The sequence below is a fragment of the Diplotaxodon limnothrissa genome, linkage group LG12 (assembly GCF_057381915.1).
Source record: "Diplotaxodon limnothrissa isolate DT_005_m linkage group LG12, D_limnothrissa_male_GT1.1, whole genome shotgun sequence".
Taxonomy (NCBI): Eukaryota; Metazoa; Chordata; class Actinopteri; order Cichliformes; family Cichlidae; genus Diplotaxodon; species Diplotaxodon limnothrissa.
In genome coordinates this window covers 16,250,766-16,273,311 of record NC_140607.1, presented here as the reverse complement: position 1 = coordinate 16,273,311, position 22,546 = coordinate 16,250,766, and the positions used below count along the sequence as shown (strand labels likewise).

The 22,546-nt window shown below is 39.3% G+C and overlaps 1 protein-coding gene across 1 annotated transcript in view; it reads left to right on the top strand.

The window, feature by feature from the left end:
• Positions 1 to 3,471: 3,471 nt before the first annotated feature.
• The window catches only part of pebp4 (phosphatidylethanolamine binding protein 4), a gene marked incomplete at its 5' end in the record, with an annotated part of 52,302 nt that continues 33,227 nt past the window's right edge, over positions 3,472 to 22,546 (top strand). Inside the window, 3 exons of the mRNA XM_085367731.1 lie at positions 3,472 to 3,534; positions 3,680 to 3,777; positions 5,437 to 5,563. Coding sequence (XP_085223857.1) covers positions 3,472 to 3,534; positions 3,680 to 3,777; positions 5,437 to 5,563 — 288 coding nt within the window. The remainder of the gene's footprint in view (positions 3,535 to 3,679; positions 3,778 to 5,436; positions 5,564 to 22,546) is intronic.

Here is a 22,546-nt window from a genome sequence, read left to right as displayed (position 1 = left end):
ATTGGCATCCTTTTGAACAGCGTTAAGGACAGTTTGGCATCATGACACACTCAAACAGATCTTTATTATTTCTTTTAAAGGAACTGGGAACTGGCTGCATTGCTAAGATGTTCAAAATGTTTCCAAAACAGTTGTGAAAAGGTTTCAATCAAATCATTTTTCTTGATTTGTTTTGCACGCCTCACAGTATACGTTCAGAGCTGTCATCTACGGTTGTACTTGACTGTCAGAAGGGCTGCAGCATTTCGATCAGCAGTCACGGCGCTCAGTGAAGATGGGTGGTATTGTAAATTGTAAAAAAAATATATCAACTGCAAGTAACTTGCATCACTCTAATGTGCTGTTACCTAAAAATGTGCACTGCAGGCAGTGAGCAGAATTATACAGTATTACCGAGTAATACACACACACTGAATACAGACTTGACTCATCTGACTTGCATTTAGTTACTGTGCAGCTACAAACTTGTTTAATACTCATTGTGCTTACCTCCATTATATATCTTACTATACATACAATTTACAGGCAGTTCAAATATACAGTTGACTACTAGTAAAATAGGATAGTAAAGTAGACACATTGCATTATAAAGATCTACATTCATAAAACATGCTAATGCTATGTAAAAGAATCAGTTCCAGCATTTGCTTTTCAGGCTTGCTTTAATCCATTATGATAATTCTTTTCAACTGCATTTTAAGTAGACATAATTAGAGCCAAGAAAAGAGTTTAAAATAATTAAGTGGTATGAATTAATTCAGTGAAAAAGGCTAAATGTATTGCTTGTATTAATTCCTTGAGTAATAACTACACTGCATGAACAGAGCCCCGCCAAAATAGAAGACATTAATTTGCAGTCGTTTAAAAATGTAACGCATATCAGAGTGGTGGTCCTGGTGTTCGAAGCGGTATCTTTAAATTGCTGTCTTTTATATTAAATCATCTGTTGTTAAGCAAAGAAAAAATTGAGAACTTTCATTTTTAGGAATTTTAATCAGCAGCATAGATGACAGCAAACACCAGAAGGCTGATGACCCTCTGATTTTATTCTAATTCTGAATGTTTTTAAGTGCTCAATTATTTGAGTAATAGATAGTGTTTAGATAACTCAAAATACAGTTTGGTGTACTTTAGCAGCAGGAGGGTCTATATTGCTATAGCTTGCCTTGATGGTAGGACTGATGAAGTTCATCGTTCGTTAAGACATGGTTTCCATTCCTCAGTGCATCGCATTTCTCAGCGAATCTTCTGCTGTTTTGCATCAAGAACACCTCATGCCTTAATGTACAGTGTACTGTAGTGTGTGCTATTGAATGTAAAGTAGTGTTACTGTGGTCACTAGTTTGTTTGCTATATCGTAAGCTATAATGGTGCTCTCTAGGCTGTGTGTGTATCTATAAATGTACATAATCCATAATTTGGATATAAAGCAATCAGTCAGTGTGTGATTCGAAGAGTCCAGTGAGTGTGTGTCAGTTTGAACACTGCTAAAGGTTTATGATTTTGTTTGTTTGTTTAAAGCTGAACGACAAGATTAAAGACTCTGGCTATTAAGGCCACACTAGACTAATGAGAAACCATCAAATTTGTGACATTAACCATGAAATTAATGCAGGGATTTCAAAATTTTGTTTCATTATTTTAAAGTTTCTTTATGTACTCCACTGAGCTCCAATTTCTGAGACTGCATAGTAGCAAAATGCTAAGATAGTGTGGACACTGGAAGCTAGATGGTAACTCTAAATGTAAATACATATATATTTGACTTCTGCAAGTCGAACTCGACATAGCAATCGATACAAGCTATTGCATAGGTTAACATACATACTGTTTTGTACTATGCATAATGAAATGTCTGACTTTGAAAGTATAAACTTGCACTGCTTTGTAGCACCGGGTTCTCTTCAAATTGCATTAAAGGGTACTGCAACATCATTAGATGAAGAAGTAGACAACATCAGGTTAAAATAAAGAAGAAGAAAAATAAGATCATGAATTATAAATTAGTTACTACTGGGGCCCTTTTCCATTTGTTTGGGTGCTAATATCACAGCTGCAGAGAAGCACAAACCAAAGGGAGCTTTAGCAGCACCAGGAATATATATTATATGCTGCACAATCACTACTGCATAGTTTAAGAGGCCTTGATCAGAAATGGTTGAATATTAAATTAAAAAAAAAAAAAAAAAAAAACAATAACAGAAAAGAAAAGAAAAAAAACTTGAATGTTTTCTCAGTGTTCAAAACCTGGATGACACTTTGTTTAGTCACCAGGTTTTTATTTTCTTTGTCTTCGTTCTCAAGAGCTGTTTTTATTGTTTGGGAGCTATAAATATGAAATTCTGTAGCATGTGTTCTTGAAAACGTGTAAATAATATTTACTAAATAAACAAAGAGCAACACGTGGAGTCCGGTATGGTGGAGTCTGTTTATTTGGTCGTGTTACGTGAAATTTGTGCAGCCTCATCACACGTCAGAAGGACCGAGCCCTGCGCAGAGGCGGCAGCAGCAGCTGAAGCAGAAGGAGGAACCTGCAGCCAAACAAGCCCCAGCCGACAACTTTTGAGACATGGTAATGTTTATGACACATGCATGCTACTATTCTTAATGCTAGTTTAGATTCCTATTGCCTGTGTGTAGTTTTATTTCAGGTTAGCTGTGGACTTGCGCAGACACTCCGACGCTCAGTAATACACTGCATAAATATAAACAAGCTAAAATAAGTAAAGGCTAAACTTGCTAGTGTTAGTAACACATTAAAAGACATGGGGACTCGCTTTTAGTACAGCCTTGAGTTTACCAGTAGAAAACAAAATATAACGGAAAGCAATGACGTGAAACGGAGATGGGAGCCATTAAAAGTTAAATATAGCATCTAATGCATTAGCAATTCTTGCGGTGTAGCGCGCGACCGGCTCGGTTTAAGGACACACGTGACATAAATTAAAAATTTGTGATTGGACAATGACGTTGCCTACAGCCGTGAGGACCCAATTCCGCCTGTGCTTTTTATGCAAACTACGTTATTTTTCTCTTGGTGTGCAAACATGCGTAGTGATATGCTGCTGATGTGTCATCTAGTCGAACAGGTGTAGGTGAGTTTAGATTAAGCTCTGATTGGCTGAGTGTGGCAGTAGGCGACCTAATTGTAACCAAACCTGATCAAGCACAAAGGACCGGGGAGGGCGGAGGCATACTAGCTTTGCTAATCAGCTGACTTTTAAGTAAGTGAAGGGGAAAAAGTTCAACTGTCCAGGCTAACTGCAGGTGATTGATTTGTGCTTTTGTGTGTCTTTTATGAAGATACTTCTTTATGATTGGAGTTTCTGTTCACACTTAAGCATCAATGTATCAATATGTGTCTACATAACATTAAAAACTACAAAATCACTTACAGCTGTGGCTTTCCAAAGACATTTATCTCCATCAATGTCTGGCAAACATGACGCTCATCATTGATTTTCTTTTGCTTTTGTGGAGCCACACTGCATTGATGAACAAGCAGAGCAAATAGAGACTCTTCTACATCTGCCGGTATGCACAATCGTTTGTTGACCTGGACCTGGACTGCCACTCTGTAATTCAATGTTTCTGAGAGCCTGTTGCTGCAGAATAACACTGTTTGACTCAGAATATTTCCTAAATGATAGATGGCTGGCTAATCGCTGTTGTTCTGCAGGCCATACTGGCTCCTATTTTTGGGCTCATCCTTTTGGGGCTGTTCCACACGGAAGCAAAACAACACACCCTCAGCTCTCAGGATGCTTCTTTCTGTCAGTAAGTCACCAATGAGAGCTGTGATCATAGTGTGTTTGCAATGATACAGTTGTGTTCATATATTTAAAATTTCTTTGAACTGTTCTTTTTCCAGGGTGGAACAGTTGCGCAGCTTAGAGTTATAATATGACAAGAATTAGGTGCACTAGTGTGAGTTTATTTTGGATTTTCTCCAATCCACACAGGGTCAAAAGTATGCATGCACAGTCTTTTCATAAGTGGTGCTGAAGATGCTGCAGTGTCTTTTAACTTGACAAGTCCAAGGCCTATTAAGTTCTTGGTAGTGATCATGGTTGACTACAAGTGGTAGTTTGTCTGTCACTGTGAAAAGGATTTGTTTGACAGCATTGGATCGACCAGTACTCAGAAAAATGGGAAAGTCTGAGGAGCTCTGAGAAGGGGAATTGTAGATTTGCACAAGCTGGGAAGGGCTACTTTGGAGCAATTTCTAAACAACTGCATATTCCAAATTCAAAGAACTGTACTTAAGTACAAGTTATTCAGATGTGTCACCACTTTGCCGTGGTCTGAAACAGGCGCCTTGAGGCGACTATTGCTGTGATATGGCGCCATATAAATAAAATCTAACTTTGAATTGAATTTTAACTGGAAGAAGACCCAACCTGTCACTCTCACATGAGAAGTAATTGAACAACCCAGGAACCGCCAAGGCTCAAGCCTGCCATAAACTGGAAACTGATTGAAGCAAGTTTTACATGAGGGGGTGCCAAACAAGTAAAAGGCCCCTTTTTCAAAGTCACATAAACAAGCCAAATGACTGCTAGAGAAAAGGTTTATGGTCAAACAAGGATTGAGCTGTTTCGCCAGAATGACAGGAGGCGTGTTTGGTGGACTGAAAGTGAGGCTTTCAAGCCTAAGACCCATGTACCAGCTGTCAGACATGGTGGTGGTAGCATCATGCTCTGGGGCTGTTTGGCTACCAGTGGTACATTGCACAAAGTAGATGAAATAATGAAGAAGGTGGATTACCTCTAAAATCTTCCAACAGCGAGACAGTTGAAATCTGGACACAATTGGGTTTTCCAATAGGACAATCATCCCAAATATACATCAAACTGAATATGGAGTGGCTAAAGCAGGCTAACCTTAACCCAAAGACATCACCTCAACCTGATTGAAAATTGGTTAACTATGCTTAAAAGCCCAGCCTATGCCCGAACACCAATCAGTTTAAATGAATTCTACCTATTCTGCTAAGAAAAGTGTTAAAATATCCAGGCAGAGTTATTCCAAAGTGTCTGCTACAGGTGCATCTTGCAAAGTGACATTGAAACGAATATTAGTGGGGTAGCATGTATATACTTTTGACCCTTTGTGGATTTGAGAAAATCCAAAATAAATTCAAACTTGTGCACCGATTCTTGTTTTTTAAAGTCATTAAAGATGAAAGCTGTGCAATCATTCTTACCTGGAAAAAGAACCGTTTAAAAAAAATCATTAAACCCCCCAAATTACCATGACATCTATGCCCACAATGAGTGGAGGTAAACATGTCACCACAGCTGTATGCAGGCTATATACACTTTGTTAAACTACCTGTGTTTATCTTACGATGTGCATCTGTTCACTTCATCCTTAATACAACATAATACAAACTATATAGAATTAGTTTAATTTTAATATGTCTCTTCAATAAAGTGGTGAACTAGAGGTGATCTACCCAGAGCTGGACATTTATGAATGCCTCATAATCCCAAAGAGCCTCAGAGAGCAAGTCAGCCAAGTTTGGAAAGCCCCACAGGTGTACTTCTCTACTGCGCAGAAGGTAAGACCTCATTTAAGGAATGTCAGAGCAATGAAATACCCCCTTCTAATCCTGTATTTGTGTCCACAGAATAATTATTCCACTGCTGAGGGTTGTTAAATATGAGCATTTTGTCTTATTAGTTAAAGTATTCTGCAGGGAAAATGGTCAGAATTATTCTAGCAGTTATAGTTTGGGGGCAAAGTTAAACATTATATTTTGTCTCTGTGAAGACAGCGTTAAGTGGGGAAATATGCACATGCTTGTTTCCAACACTAGGGGGCAGGAATGAATAAAAAAAGGTTTCATGTGTACCTAAGTGGGACAGCTCTAGCGTTACATTTCTGAGAGGCATAATTTAAATAACAGCTTTCTAAATCATAAGTTAAAATAAAGTGTTTTTTATATATGTATCACAGAACACTTTAACTTTTGAGTATCCCTGTCCTCTTCTGTTACCACAGCTGCACTCGTCATTGTTTCATTGCAGCAGCCTCTGTCACCAGAGGGGGGTGCAATTACCCCACACTTGTAAGTCTCTCAAACAAAGGTTATGTTGTATCTGCACTTATAGTTTGTACTATCAAATTGTAAAGTTGGTAATATTGCTTGGTGTCCTCATTTCTGGTCTTTGAATGACTAAATGTAAAAAAGAAAAAAAATACATAACTCATAAGCAACACACAATAAATCACCACCCTCAGTTAGGTGTTAGTGGCAGTTATTAAAATGAGCTGCAACAGACAGCAAACAAAGATGTGAATGCTTCTCAGTAATGAATCTCTGACATGATATCTTTCACGAGTTAATAAAGTTTAAGATGAAAACAGTTTTAACTCAAGTTTAAAACACACTAAACACAAGATGAGAAAGATTTTTATCAGTACAGCTGAGAAGGATCCAGCCTAAATCACAAGTATTTAATTGAAGCTACAGCTTTAAATTTCTTGTTAGCCTTAATATTTTGGATAAGTTTAATTTGAATATGAATCAGATGATGTTTACTGCTTGTAAGAAGAAAATGACATTAACAATCCATGCCTAAATACAATTTATATATAATAGACTGAAGCAAGAATGGAAAATGAGGTGACAGTGCACCTAGCTGAGGATGCTTTATTGTTCTCTCCAAATCCTTACATTCAGATGATCTGTGTAGTGAAATTCTCTATGCGATTACTTATCAGTGGATCATTTTCTGTGTAGTTGTGAGCAGCAGATTGAAAGAGACATGCGACCCATTCCACAGAAAGAGCGCTGAAAAATCCTACATCTGTAAATTGAAAACTTAAATTGAAAGCCACCTCGATTTAGGAGCTAGTTTATGAATTTCAGAGCTAAGCAGTCTAGCTTGAACATGATCTATTGCCCTTCTCTTGCCCAAACTCCATTTGATCTATGGTCGTATTATCTGTAATGCTGTCTTACATGATTCTCTTTTATTGCTTGAATCAGTGTCAGACAGCAAAACAGATTACATGTTAGATTAAATCAATACAAACTTTATTTGCTCAGCTTTGAAATTCTCAATTCTCCATTTCTCCTGACACTTATGTAAACACACGCTATTGAAGGCTGAGATTGTCGCCCGTGGTTCTGCGGTTGGTCTGCTGGTCCACCACGCTTTCTGTCACCGTGCCATGCTGCCAGCGCTGCTGCTATTCTCTGCCACACAGCCCTTGTACCCGGTAGCAAGAATACAGAATAGTGGCCGCTGAAATCCACCCACTGTAACACCCACTTCATTACTGGGACGGGATGCATGCCTGCTGAGTAATTGTAATAGAACACAATGGGCAGTAGTCCCATAAACCTCAATCTAAATATGTGCTCATGACCAAAAACAAAAGCAAAGGATCACAAAAACTGCGGATTTCTGTGTCCAAACTTCAGCGCTACTGTTCGCCACTTTGAACTTATGTGTTATGAAAACCTGGCGTGTGTGCTAATGGAGTGTTTTTAGAAATCCTGCTTACTCTCTGCATCTTCAGAAGCATCTACCGTGTGAAGTGAGTGGGATACGCATTGGTTCATGTGACTGAACTGAAAACACGGCTGAATTACGCACAGTCTCTTGAGTAAAGGTAAAATGCTAATCGGTGTAGGACAAATGGAGACATTTTAGAAAGAGCTCGGAGTATAGATTGCTGAAGGCCCCATGTTTGACATGAACGTAGTTTCATAAATATTTTAACCTCTGAACCTGTTGGTGGTCTAAAACACTCCTCTGTGACTGTAAATTCTTTGGAACACATATTTAGATTGCTTATTGCTACAATGAGTAGTAATAAGCAATTGGTCATTATAGTTTGGCTTTTCTCGACTGTACTCCAGTTGTAATATACAAAATACACAGTGCAGTCACCTTATGATTGGGATCAATTAGGAAAGAAGGTCATTACTTTACACTTATAACCTAATTAATTCCTCAAATTTAGCACATATTCCACATACGTGATTATATTGATATCTTTATTATCTTCACCCTTATGTACTGTGGGTCATGCATCAGAGGTCTGTGAGTCAGATCTCTGTATGCACTGTATAACACGTTTTAAAGTAACATTTTGCTACCGTTGCTAAATATCAATGTGTATGCACTTTACCAGGTGGTCATTATGAAGAATTCAAGTTTATGCTTTAAAAAGTTTCCTAACCAAATTTCAGAAAAAGAAAATTCAAGTCGTCCTATTTCAAATCTAAACTGTTGTTGTTTCAGTCGATATTAATATCTGCTGCAAATGCCAAAATGCTTTTAGGAAGTTTTGATTCGCAGAAAGCAATAGTGAGTTCATCATGTAGATAAATGCTCTTTGGAGAACCAGCAAACTTGCCTGAGGACAGAAAACCTTTGAAATAGAGCTGTGCTTACAGGAAAGAGTAAAGCAAGAGTGAAAATGAAAGCATTTATTATATGAAAAGGATTTAAAACTGTGCATATTTTGCTGTGTTGCAGGTCACCCAGGCGTGCATTTTGGCACAACAAGAGAGCCTTTAAGTGAATTCTGTCCTGGTTTATTTCAGGCTTTATTGACCATTTGTAACAAGGCAGATTGGATTTATTGTAGTCGTTTTGTTTTTAATTATGGAAAGTTAAAAAAAAAGGTTTTTACATTTATACATGTCCTTACACGTGTTTTTAAAAAGCAGGTAAGAAGCCTTTCCCATGGGTCTTAATTCAGCCCTCGGATAAACTTCTGGTCTTCTGTTTTTACTTCCAGTGAAGTACCAAAGATTTATACGTGCACATGTCTACACCTATATCACTGACTGCTATTAATTCAACTAACTAATGTAAGATCTAAAGGCACTAAGGAATAAGTGACATACAAAGCCTGCTCGCACTAATGTTACACAGTTTGACTATTTTGTTTTAATCTGAAGGACATGTTTGTCTTGTGTTTTTTTTTTTAATGAACCAATTAATTCAATTATTTATTTTAGATGCTCTTTTGTGCATCCGTAAGCCTTGTCATGCTTGTTATTACTGACGCTAATGTGTGGTACGTTTTATTTAAACGATTTTTTTTTTTACTCTTATTTCGATGGTCATTTTTCATTGATGTAGTTTGTGTAAACAACACAGGCCACAGGACTGCTATCTTTACCACATAGTTACTCCAAAATTGGAGACAGTTTTAGAGTTGTTTTTCTTTTCTTTTTTTTTTTTAGTAAGGACCATAGCCACAGGGCACATTCTTAGACATGGGGGATTTCAAAGCCTTGTTTTTGGGTAGACATTTCTTGCATCTGGTGGATGGAATGAGGGTTTAAACCATTACTGCGATTAGAGCTGCCTCACTATGATCTCTTGAGCTTGCTTACTGCTGCTAATAGCTGTTTCCTCTCTATTTCCCTCTATCTTTTTTCTTTTTCGCTTTCTCTCTTTCCGTGAATGATTTTTATGCTTTGCTAAAACATGTGGGGGCGTTGAGAGAGGATTTAAATGCAACGATCCCCCTCCTCTTTTTTTGGTGAATCTCAGTGTTCTTTTCTGCAAGCCTCTGATGACGACAGGGCAGCTTTAAGCCTGGCAGTGCCCACGGCAGGCTGCCGTCTCAGCGCTGCCCACTCTCCTCTGTGTTGGCATGCTGGAGAAAGCGAGGGTGGGGTTCCTCTCTAACAGACCCTGTCATTCCTAGGAAAGCCTACATGTCCACCCATGCAGGATTCCTGATAGGTCTTCATGTTGGGGATGTGATAGCGGCGAGATAAGGGTTTTTATTTTCTGTAGGTGATGGCCTTGATTCAGCAGAGAATCTAGAAGATGCACATCTAGCTGAACCAACATGGCACTTCCTGCACTTTTTATATGAAGTTGAGGGTCAGTTAGTGAAACATGTACCATCTAATTGCATATTCATTGTCATCGGGTGGGTGTTTTTGGCTCTGCTGGATTAAAATCAGCCTGTTTGGCTGGGATTCAGGGAGTTTATTTCCTTAACTAATGTTCCCCTTTGTCATCATAACACCCCGTTAAGCTGACCCGTATCCCGCTCCATTCAGACACAGCCCATTACTACACAACATGTATGATTCACACAAGCTTCTAAAGAGGGGAAGAATTCCAACCTTGTGCTACTAGGAGTACTGGATTGATGATGCATATTTATTGCGATGAAGCGAGGCAATAAACCTCCTCCTCGCACAGAAGAAAAATAATTTGCACCTCACGGAGCATGTGTGTGGCATGTGGACCGCTACAGGTGAAAACAGAGGTAGTTATACAGGAAGCCGCGAGGTTTAAGGTTTGCCCTCATTTGGCAAGTCTGAAGAACAAAGAACAGTTTATTTGAAATTATATGTAGACTGTACCTGACACCTGTATATCTCATTTTTACTTATTTTTATTTTTCATTTCTACCACCTTTTCCTTTGTTTTTCCATCCACTGTAATGATAGTATATTCGTTTTTTTAACTACTCTTTGTACCCTGTTGTTGCAGTAGCGTGGCATTCCTTCACCTTACGTTTGCTCTAAGAGCGTAGGCAGCAGTACTTGTATATAGTGGCTGTGAGTAAAATATGATTTCAATTACCATGAAAATGTATTGTGTTATCAATGGGAGGATAAGAACAGATTAAAGAAGCTCTGGTATGCTCTTACCACTGACAATGGTCAGGCTTATAAGCAGGCAAGCTGAATTTGAGAAAATGATTCACGGTTTGACCAAAGCCCTAAAATCTAAAGCCAGCTCAACCTACCAACATACATTTAAGAGGAACTTTTCTTTTATATTGATTGGACTTTTTTTTATTTGTTTGTTTTTAAAGGTCAATTTTTTTCTTGGCAGGAGAAATAAAGGCTGTCGTTCATTTTTAAAAACGTAACAACTGAAGACAATGGGCGACAGTTGTGAAATTCGTTAATTAGATTCAAACTTGCCTCAGCGCAAAGGTAATAGCGACGACTTAGCGAAGCAGCAGGTCTTTAATAAAAATACCACCTGAACCTGTGCTGCCTCATTATTATTCAATATTCACACAGAAACTCTCTCTCTCGCTCTCTTGTCGGTTCATATACATTGACTGCAAGATCTGTTCAGAGATTCATAATCCGCATGGGAAGTGTGTCTGCTGTGGATACTTAGACAAACATACAAGATTAAATTTCTATTTATATGAGCCACAGAAACCTAACATTTGCCAGAGAATCACTGTAAGATCTGCAGACGACTCGGTTGTGCTTTGACACAGTGAGAAACTTGCACATTTTCCTTAATGTGTTCTGTCCAGCTGGGGGGGGGGAGCGGAGGTAGAATAAACTAGAAACTTTCCTTTGGATACTTAGTCGTAGAATATTGCGTCTTAAATATAAAAAGGGTGACTAGAGACTTGAAACTTTCCAGACAGATTTACTGAGGTGCCTATGTGTGAAACTGAGGTAATTGACTCCCCCCCCTTTTCTTGGACAGCTTCTTTTGTTTTACGACTAAGTAATCGCAAAGTTATAAGTGATCAAGTGAAGTTTACTTAAGACCCAGAAGCTTGGCTTAGTGGCATTTTGCCCAAAATGTTTTGTGCTTCTCATTTGTGGTCCGGCACAGGGGTTTAGTTACAGTTGTGTCCCAATCCTCTGATTCACCTTCTTTAAGAACAGCTTCGGGGCTGCTCATAATGCTTAACTCTCCATAATGCCATCCCCTTCATCTCCCCAGTGGTCTTATTGTCTTAAACTCGAGATGGGGAGAAAGAGTGTAAGAAGAAAAAAAAACAGGTTAATACATGTTTGGCTCAGGCAAAGTATCTTTTCAAAGACAGACTCTATTTAAGTTTTTTGGAGAATGTTCTTCTAGTGTTTCTCGTTTCTCCCAACTTGTTTAGTTACACTTTCCTTTTTTTTTCACTGCTTTTTGAGGTAAGTTAGGTTGCATTTGACATTAGAAGGCTGCTCGCTGTCGTTGCAGTCAGGTCCATTGGCGCGTCGATTGATCTGAGGGAATGATAAAACTGTCTTCCATGTCAATTTCCTTACCCTGTAGTTTGGAAGCAGAGAAAATGTTATGCAAATGATTTGTTAATCCCTTTACATTATTTGTTCCATTTCTCCCTTTCATTTTCACACTCAGTGTTTCTAACACAGCGAGCTGACAGGCGGACACCCTCAGACTGCTAATTCTTAAGATAGCAAAGAAAGTCAGTCATCCGTCCCACATTTAGTATGCACTCGCTTCAAATTAATCAATGTGACTTTAATGATTTACCTGAAAACCGATCCTGAAAAGGCCTTCAGCTGCCTACATTTTAAAGAACTTGAACTTTAACCTTTGTTTTTTCGGTTTTGTTGTGCATTTCTTTTTTTACATGCTATCAGCAGATTAACAGTCTCAAGGAAAACATTGACCTGCGCAATTAAAGCTATAAAATCAGCATAAGCAAGATAAGACGGCTGAGCCTAAGCCGAGAGAGCACATGAAACTGTGACCAGTGTTTTTTTTTGTTTTTTTTTTCCTCTCCCCCCTTTCCTAGTTTTGTTGTCCCAAAGGTTGGTGTTAAAAATAATAAGAAAGAGGTGGGATGGTCTTAGATTCAAGAAGCTTAAAATGCAAAATCTCAAATAAGCCCAATTTTTTCCACCCAATAGCGTTGCGTTTTGGTGGGTTTGTGTTGATCGTCTCAACTGACTCACATGCCGCCCCTCCCCAAATAAAAACACTAGAGATTTACGTGGCTTTTCAAAAAATGTATCTAGACATTTATCCAGCTTAATCTTCTTAACATATTAAAGTGATTTGCTTTACCCTGAAGTGGCTGAAGCTGCAAGCTCACCGCCCCTCATGGCACTAAGACCTCAGAAGCATTGTGGACACCTTCCGCTCCTCATAAAGAGGGAGGTGGGCAGAAGTCGACCTGCTTCTCATCTGTGGAGCTGTGGCTGTCCCCGCTGTGCGTCCATTTTACTTTTATTTTTTTGTTCTGTTATTAGTCCAACTGTTGCACTCAGTCAGTGTTCTTAGGCACATGGCTCTGCCAGCACTGCCCACACTGTGGTGTGGAGGTTTGGAGCTCTCAGCTTTTGAGCTGAACTGAAAGAGCTCTCTCACAGAGTAGGTGTTGGCAGGATGCTTTGTTTCTTTCTGTGAATGTCATAAGAGGTATGGATAATGAGAAAACCGAAGCGTAGTGATGGCATGATATATCTGGGTGCCAAGTTTATGCCTGACTGCAGATTTGGGCATTTTCAGATAGATGATGTGCTTAACCTTTTCTTCAGACGCGACACAAATCTGAGAATCAGTTGTGACAGTTAAAATGTGTTTTTTCCTTAAAACACCACTTAACAAGCCGGCCAACTAAAAGGTCCTGGTCAAACTTGAGTATTGCTAATGTCCTTACTTGGCATAATGCTCTATGGATGTGCCTGAGGGCATTAGTGTTGCCAGATCTCATCAGGAGAGCTAAGAGTTTACACTTGGAGATATTCATTGTAACTGAAGTCTTTGACCATCCATTGTCATCGTGGTATTTAGCTTAATGTGTGTCAAAGTTAAATGTGACATTGTGGTCAACATTTTTTTTAAAGATGTGGTTAAATTCAGACAGGACCGGATGGGTTTGAATAGGTTTTTTCCTTTAATGAATGAAATCATCATTTAAAAATGGCATTTTGTATTCACACGGGTTATCTTTGACCAATATTAAAATTTGTTTGATGATCTGAAACATTAAGTATGACTAATATGCAAAAACCAAGAAATCAGGAAGGGGCTTATACTTTCTCACGGTACTTGTACTATTTTTGAAGTGGGGCATTAGGAATGCAATTCAGTTGAATTTTATTTATATAGCACCAAATCACAACAACAGTCACCTCAAGGTGCTTTATATATAAGGCAAAAACCATACAATAATACAGAAAGAAAACCCAATAATAGGATGAGCCCTTATGAGCAAGCACTTGGTGACAGTGGGAAGGAAAAACTCCCTTTTAACGGGAAGAAACCTCCAGCAGAGGGAGAGCCCTCTGCCGCAACTGGGTGAGGGGAAGGGAAAAAATGAACGAATAAATGCGAAGCTTTGACCACAAAACCTTTAAGTGTTACTGCTGAGGGAATATTAAAGTTCTCCTTTATGGTGCAGTGTAGCTGACCTGATACCACATATCTGCATACGGGGTAAAAAAACAGGTCACTCATGGCCTATGTGTGTGTGTGTGTGTGTCGTTTTAGAGTGATGACACATAAAAAAAAGGTGTTGTTTGTCACACATACATGGCACGAAATATTTTGTAACAAGAGCACTCAGAGAGCACAACTCCCTCCAAAGGGCGTGACCTTAACCATGACCCGATTGTCACCTAAATTAAATCAGCTCAAGCTGTTATTGGTGTCTACCATCTCACAAAATGTAAACATGGCATCTTGAAAACTGGACTGCTTGACTGCTGACAAACAGACAGACAAACTGTGTTATTTGGGTTATTTGGACATCACATAAATCAATGCGGCAAATACTTTCTCCTGAGAAACAGAATCTTGACTAGTTTGGGTAGATTAGCTTGAAAAATGACTCAAAGAACTAGGGCTGTGCGATATGACCAAAATTTCATATCCTGATATAAGAATTCTATTGTCTGATAACGATATAAATCACAAAAATGTAACATTTTTGTAAATTCTGTGACTCTCGGGCAGCTCGTCTTGCGGGAAGTGTTTCCAGCTGCGCGTCATGTAGCTGGAGTCGAGTGTTTTAACCGATGTATGAAACTATACATTTTTAGACATAAGTTGTAACAGCCGCCGTTTTCTTTGTGAGTATTTATTACACGGTGTGCTGCGGGGAAAAGCCTGTTCTAACGTTTGAGTCTAAGGTTTATTTTTTAGCACCTGGCGGCTCTCTTTTACTTCTCATCCGTAAATAATCTGCTCTTTCACGTGATTCAGTTTATTTTGAAAAGTCTCAACAGGATCTTGAGCTTTATTGTGAAAGGTTTATGTGGAACATAAACAAGCGGACACGCGATGGTTTTACCGTCGTTGTTGCTAAACACAACGCATAAAAACAGGCGCTTGTCCGTCCTAAGAGAAAGAGAGAACTTTAAGAAATTAATATAGCCACTACAGTGACCATCAAAACGATGACAAAATATTGCTGTAAAGAGTTTATTTTGCAACACCACGAAACAAACGATAGCGTAAAATGAAACGATAGACGTTTTTATATCGTCATCCGATATATATCGTTATATCAAACAGCCCTACAAATAACTTATTTATGAGACCAGTTGCCGACTTATTTGCGATAATGACACATCAGTTATGAGTATAGTAACTGTTATAACTCTAATCTCTTAAATTGTATGCATTTATGTAGAGATTTGATTGCAGAGCACAATTCCAGATCATATACAACACGGCATGAAAAGAGCGTAATAGTGTTGTTATGTCGCTGAACAATGGATCATTTACAATGAAACTAATGATCTAGATCAGCGGTCTCCAACCTTTTTTGTGCCACGGACCGGCCTTTAATGTGTCGCGGATAAATACAACAAAATAAAACTAGTACCGGTACCGAAAAAAAGAAGATTTATTCATAACGCACATGAAAAGACCCAGGAAAACAGAGTTAACGATCAAAACGATAACAAAATAACGCTGAAAACTTATAAAAACCCTGAAAACTGTACATTTCACACCTGAGCCTCAACTTTCGCGGCCTGGTACCGGTCCGAGGCCCGGGGGTTGGGGACCGCTGATCTAGATTGTAATAAAACACTGATGACTCATTATAAATGTTTTCTTTTCCCAAAAGAAGAAGAACTCTGAACTGTGTTGTTACATTTAACATGCAGATATAGGTTTCAGGAAATGCATTTGCTGCTTACGAAACAATATAATTTTTATGTAGGTTCCTGACAGATATTACTGGACAGGAAAGACACAACAGACAGTGATCATTGAGACTCTCACAGAGAACATGCTGTATGTTCCTGTCCTAATGACTTGACTGTGTTCCCGTGAATCTGTGCAGTTATTAGGATTGTGGCTCGTGGAATGGAATGTATTGTTTTGGTTTATCTCTTTTCATATTCAAACAGCTACTTGACCTCTTGTACTTGGACTAAATGTCTGACAGGTGTTAAAATCATGCGCTGAGGGTATCCAGATAAATGTTGTTGAACGTAGCAAAGCTCCACTTCAAACAAACTATGAGTGGTAGCTTCTTTTCATAGCACGCAGAATAGAAGAAATTGATTGGAACTGGGAGGCTTAGGACTGGATTTTCCGCAACCATAATATTTTTTTTTTTAACAACTGCAGCTTAAATTTAGATATTTTTTTTTCCTGGCTTTGTTTTTTTTTATATTTCTTTGTCCAAATCCTATCGAGTGGTGCTTCAGGTTTTTCCTTGAGTAAAAAGTTGATATTGTTGTGAGGAGGGAGAAAGGACTTTTTTCATGTGTGCAGGAATGTAGATTTCTTCCCCCCGTGAAATCCTAATTGTGCCTTGGAGGGCTGGTAGGGTATCTCTGCTCAGCTCAGCTCAACAGGATTTGTGTCTGTGTATGTTAGAGTATGTCTCTTAGCTTGAATACGGATATAACCCTTTCATTGCACAAGCTGCTGATTTTTCATATTTGCCGATAGGCTGATCCTGTGTATCCGTAGCTTTTTTTGTGGAAGACATTGAAAGTTTTTGTTTGGGAAGCTTCCATATTTAATTTTTCTTTCCACTTTAAATATTTGATATTTGTTAAGAATTAATGCAGATAACGTGCGGACCTCTTTTTCTGGCCCAGCGGTTTCTTTCGAAACTCCCGAGAGCAGGTTCGGTCAATAGTGCATGGTCAGATGGATGACACATCGCAGGTCAAAACCATATCTGTCCCTGCACGAGTTATTGCTGTGCATTTATCTATGCAAATCCAGGATAAGATCCTATCTGCCTGCAGCGACATATCCCCCTGGATTTCGTCTATGTGAGCTAGGCAGGTTATGGTTGACAGTTAAAAAGGAATTGCAGGAACATATATGCGGAGATTATTGCTGCAGTCATTAATTGTTGCTTGAAAGGGGATTAGGATTACCAGTCCTATAGAACACTCTAACACCTGTCCTTCCTCACATCTAACAATGTTACTTCAGTTTTCCTTATTTCACTATCAGTTCAAGTTGGCAAAATAAAAAAGGCTGATTTATTCAAATGAATCATCAACGCTGGAAATGATTCAATATGTGCCACATTCAGATGGGTGATATATTATTCCCTTGGGGAGAGGCAAAGATGGAGCTGTGGAGCTGTTTTATTTGTGCTGTCTTTATCAGTGTGTCAGGCAGAGAGGCTGAGCTTGTTCTCTATGAATGGACGAGCCCTTGAACCATAAACCTGTACCTCCTCTGATAACAGTTTTTGCATTGTGATGTAAGTGCCATTATCTGTGATGTCCTCTCTGACAGCACTAAATATATCAGCACGCACAAAATGATCTGTCAGACGAATTATTTTATTTCAACCAGTTCTCCAAAACTAAGGATTTTCTGTGCTGGGTACGCAGGGTGTGTGTGTGTGTGTGTGTGTGTGTGTGTGTGTGTGTGTGTGTGTGTGTGTGTGTGTGTGTGTGTGTGTGTGTGTGTGTTTTTGAAGACTACATTGTGCATTTTCTTAAGGATTCAAAGCAAAGCACAGCATTGTGGTTGCATTTCACCAAGCTTTTGCTGTTCTGTGGTTTTAACGCTTTTGCCTGTAGGTGAACATTTTTACTGTACTTTACTGTCTTCCATACTTCGTGCTGAATATCATTCGGTGCTATTTCTGCCGCTGACTGCTCTGACGTCTGAAATCACCATATCTTCTAAGGTGATATGAGTGCTCCCTGAATTACTCAGAGCCCATGATGACATGGACCTGATTGTCAGACGGGTGGGCTGGTGACACTGGAACACAGACGGTGCTTGTCTGTTTGAAATATTCAGTTTCAAGCTTCCAAGCCCTGGGCAGTCCTCTCTCCCAGTCTCCCAACACCCAGCTTCGCCCACTGAAACAAGACTCTTCCATACTGGAAAATCCGGCCCTGTCAACTGGCAGTCTGGACTAGGTTCAGCCCACACGCCAAGCACCCCACCACCACCACTTCCACCCCTTAATAGGCACAAGAGTTTGCCACCCCATGTAGATGCCTTTTGGTCGCCATCCATGAATGGCGTCAATAGCATCTTCCTACACAACAGTGACTGAACGGAGGGCACAAGAAAATGTGGGAATAATTTACACTTTCTCACTGTACTACCATCAGAAACCATAATTAATCATGATAGAAAAAATGTGGAAGCCATCTTGGCTGGTGAAACATGCAGTGCCTGTGAACAGCCCTGACACCTTTAACAGCTCCGATGGCCAAATAGGAATGGGGTGTCAGAGTGCTTACAACTAGTCTCCCTTCAAGGCAGCATGTTTCCCAACATCTTCAGACTCTTGTCTGCTGCATGATGGTTCATCATGAAGTGTAACCGTTGTAACCTTACAATTTATTTTACCACCACGATGCGCAATTAATCGCCTGTCTTGAGAACTTGAACATGTGGCGTTAGATGACGGGAGACCAAAACAATTGTTCTGTTAAAACAAAAACAGTAATGTTAATTTTTTTTCCCCTCATCTCCTCCCAAACATTAAAATAAATAAAATGTGCCTACCAGGATAAACTTGATTGTTAAAATAAAGATTAAATAAGAGCTTCAATTGTTTATAGAATTGAAATCTCACATCATGTGTGCAAACCTGCTGTTTTTGGGTTGCGTTTACACTATTAGCAAATCCAAAATAGATCTGCATTGTTTTACTTTTCATCCACCAATTACCTTAAAGTGCTTGATTTAGATTTCCAAATCCAGGAGAAATAATTACAGTGATCTCACCTTTAACTTTCTCAGGCAGCACTTGCTGGTAAAATAGATCTGACTCTCAGCGTGCGACATGCTTGACAGATTAATTACGGATATGAGTCCAGTGAGGTAATTTGCCCCGTTTGACTGCGTGTTCTTGGCAGCCAAACTACATGACAGAAATATTTCCCTCTTGCCTCATTTAGCACTAGTTGGATCTCATGCTCGCATCCAAGCATCTGGCCCCATGTTTCTTCAGAATACCTGTTAGTGGTTGTTGCTGTGTCTGAGCATGTGCATTTGCAGAAATGCTTTCATGACAGTGAGTAGGTGTATGTGTGTAAAACCACCAGTAGAAAGTGTTGAAAGCCTCAGCTAGCAAGATCGCATCCAGGGTGACTAATAAGCTTAACATGAGCACGGCTGTGTTCGCAAGCATGGTGCGGTGAAAGAAGTCTTCAGTGTTGAGAGAAATGCAGAAATGGTTCCCTAGGCTGCTACTAATTCCTTCACCCCCTCAAGCTTCAATCAGACTGTGAACTATCTTACTGTTAGCTATGGCTTCATAGTAGTTACAAAGTTCACACCAGAAGTGCAAGGCTTTATAAACAAAGTTCAGGCTAGGCTGAATTTTAAAATTTCCAGAGTTTATCCAAGAGCTGCTCATTTGTGGTTTTGGAGGCTGAAATAATGCACATTGTTCAGGACTCTTGAATAACACACACTGTAGTAACATTTATTAGGTGGACTATAGGCTATGAATGTAATTGCATTGTCTCGTATTGCCTTGCGCCATGTGCTAATTAGATTCAAATATACCATATTAGCATATTTTTATGCTCAAGCAGAAAACGTGATTATGCAATTATGTAAACTTGTGTTTCATATTCCACTCAGTCCCCTTGAACTGCAACCTCCTCATAGCTCGCTCACTCATCTGTTTAGCTACTTAGCGGCCATCTAGTAGCTATGTTGTCTTTAGGCCTAGAATCTGCGTTTGTAGCCACATGTGACTTTGCTTTGACCATGTGGCTCCTCGAAGTGTGGATTTATAAGCCACTTCACACTCCATTCCTGTGTGGGAGGAGGCTGAGTTAAAAATAGGAAGGTTTGGAGGTAGTGAGCAGCCCGCACTGTGTGAGGCGTTTAAGAACACACAGAGAACTATTGGTGTTCTCTTTGCATTCTTTATTTGTGCCAATAAACCATGTGAGTTTTAAACTATTACCAGTATCAGAGTTTATAATAGTGTCAGGACTCAGGTTACTTCTAAAAGCATTGACTTTATGTGTTGCTGACTTTGTCTACCTAAGATATCTGGTAGTTAAAGTTACTAACTTAAGACTTATTTAAACCCCACGTTCATGTGTGGGTTCATAATGTGAGCATTTACAGTGAGGCAAAAAAGAAACATTAAATTAAAGTGCAGCATGCTGAGACAATATTTTAGTTCTGTTCATACCCCTGTAAGGTATTTAGTCACAACCTTAAAATTTGCCTAACCTTAAACCAAGAACTTTCTGTGTCTAAACATGCAAAGGTCTTGTTTTTTTTAGGTTATGTTTAGATGTAATCTAAAAAGAACCTTGTGGGTTTTATGACCTCATGTAGAGATATAAAGCTGTATTTTAGGAAGTGGTTTTCTGTCTGTCTAGTTTCATCATGCTCTGGATTCTACGATCGAGACATTAGTGGAGGAGCCAAGGATTTTTTTAAATATCTTAAAGTGTAAATAATATCTTATAGTGCAAATGTTTTATAAAAAAAAACATGACCTGCGTCATGTTTCCATATAGTAAATATGTACTAAAGGTTATTAGAGCAAAATGACCAAATGTTTTTTAAATAGAAACTCTGACTTTAAAGGTCAGTTTCAAGTGTGAGTCAGAGAATTTATACTATTTATAACTGTTTGTAATAGTTTAAGGAGAAGATTCAAAGCACATGCAAAAAGCTAAGTGATGAACTTTGTTTGTGTTATAGTTATGTTTTTGTTTTTTTAACAACACTGTTTCTGTTATAATGTCAACACGTGTGATGTTGGTCACCTTAAAACCAGACCCAGTTCTGATTCTGAAAGTGGCATTTCACAACTTCTTCTCTGCTTTAATAAATCAGAAAAAGAGGTGAAGTGTTGATTTGACATGCTCATTATAGATAGGGCTGGATCAAGTGACCCTAAACCTTCCCTTAGTTACGCTGCAGACTTGCAATAGGGCTGGTGCACTGAGTATTTCTTCTTCACTCACCGTGTGTTTACACAACACTATGTATTTAATCATTAGTTCTTATTAAGCTCTGGCTCTCTTCTAAAGTGTGTCTTTTGTCCTGTCTTCCTCCCTCGGCCACCACCAGTCTGGGCAGATGGCTTCCCCTCATTGAGCCTATTTCTGGTGAAGGTTTCTTCCTGGTAAAAAGGAGTTTTTCTTTCCCGCTGTCGCCAAGTGCTTGCTCATAGGGGGTCATCTGATTATTGGGGTTTTTATTGGAGGTTTGTTCCTTTATAATATAAAGTACCTTAAGGGGACTGTTGTGATTTGGATTTAATTGGATGGATGAATGAAGAATCTTTTAAAGACTCAGACAGCTACAAACAGTTGCTGCAGTGGACACTTTTCATTTTTCTAACTTCGCTCCTCTCCGTGTCTGGCTGAAGTACCAAACCACGTATCACACACTTTGGACACTGCCTGGCAACAGGTACTCTTTGCAGGTAGACGGGCACATAGCTTCCTATGGTCTGGTACGGAGCTGCCATTGGAGAACCATGTTCAGTCCAGAGCTGGCAGACAGATATTTTAGGCCACATAAGGAAATATATTGTCTGTATTTTAAAAAACAAACAAAAAAACACCCATTGGGATACTACATTACCCATAATTCAGCTCAACAACCTCATTCCCTTAAGTGAACTGTAAAAGTGGTCCTAGAGTCTTTGTAGACATGACAAGACCGTTTAATCGCTGCAAAAAAAGATATCGTTTGATGTTCTTTGTCTTTCACCCAATTCCTGTGGTGCAGATTACCAGCGTGCTCTCTATGGCTGACTATGAAGAGGGTTTTAAAACGCTGCTAGCAGTGAGGAAAATGAGGTTCCCAAGCTTCTGCCGATGAACATTGGGGGATGGGCTGCTATTAATGACGATGAGGGGCCTCCTTACCTGTAAGGTCAGCGACCTCTAGGTGAATGCTGCAGCGCTCCTTTTCCATCTAATCTTTGGCTGTATGTCCCACATATTTCTGGTAAGGATCCAATTACTTCTGCCTGGCTGACCTCTGACCTCTTCGTCACCAGTATGAACCTCATCTTCTGACCCCAACAGTCTTACCACTGTTAACCTTCCCCATCATTCACCCGTCTGTCCCTCTCCCTGCTATCATGATTCTATAAGGAGACCTTATCTCAGTGTCCCTAATGTAAAAGTCCACTCAACTTTTCTCTGTGACTTCACTTGATATGGTTTTATACACAGTAAGTAAAATGCCATTAATCTTGTTTGGTTGTACAAAGAACAGAACAGCTGATTAGGTGGAGACTCATTTTCTCTGCCCTCTGATAAATTTACTTCTGCAGTCGTGTTCTACAGTTCCTGTTTTTCTGTATTTACAGAATGATCTTTGAACCTCGTTATAAGCTGCAGTCGATGGTTGTTAAGCCATCGCCGTCTCTTAATCACAAC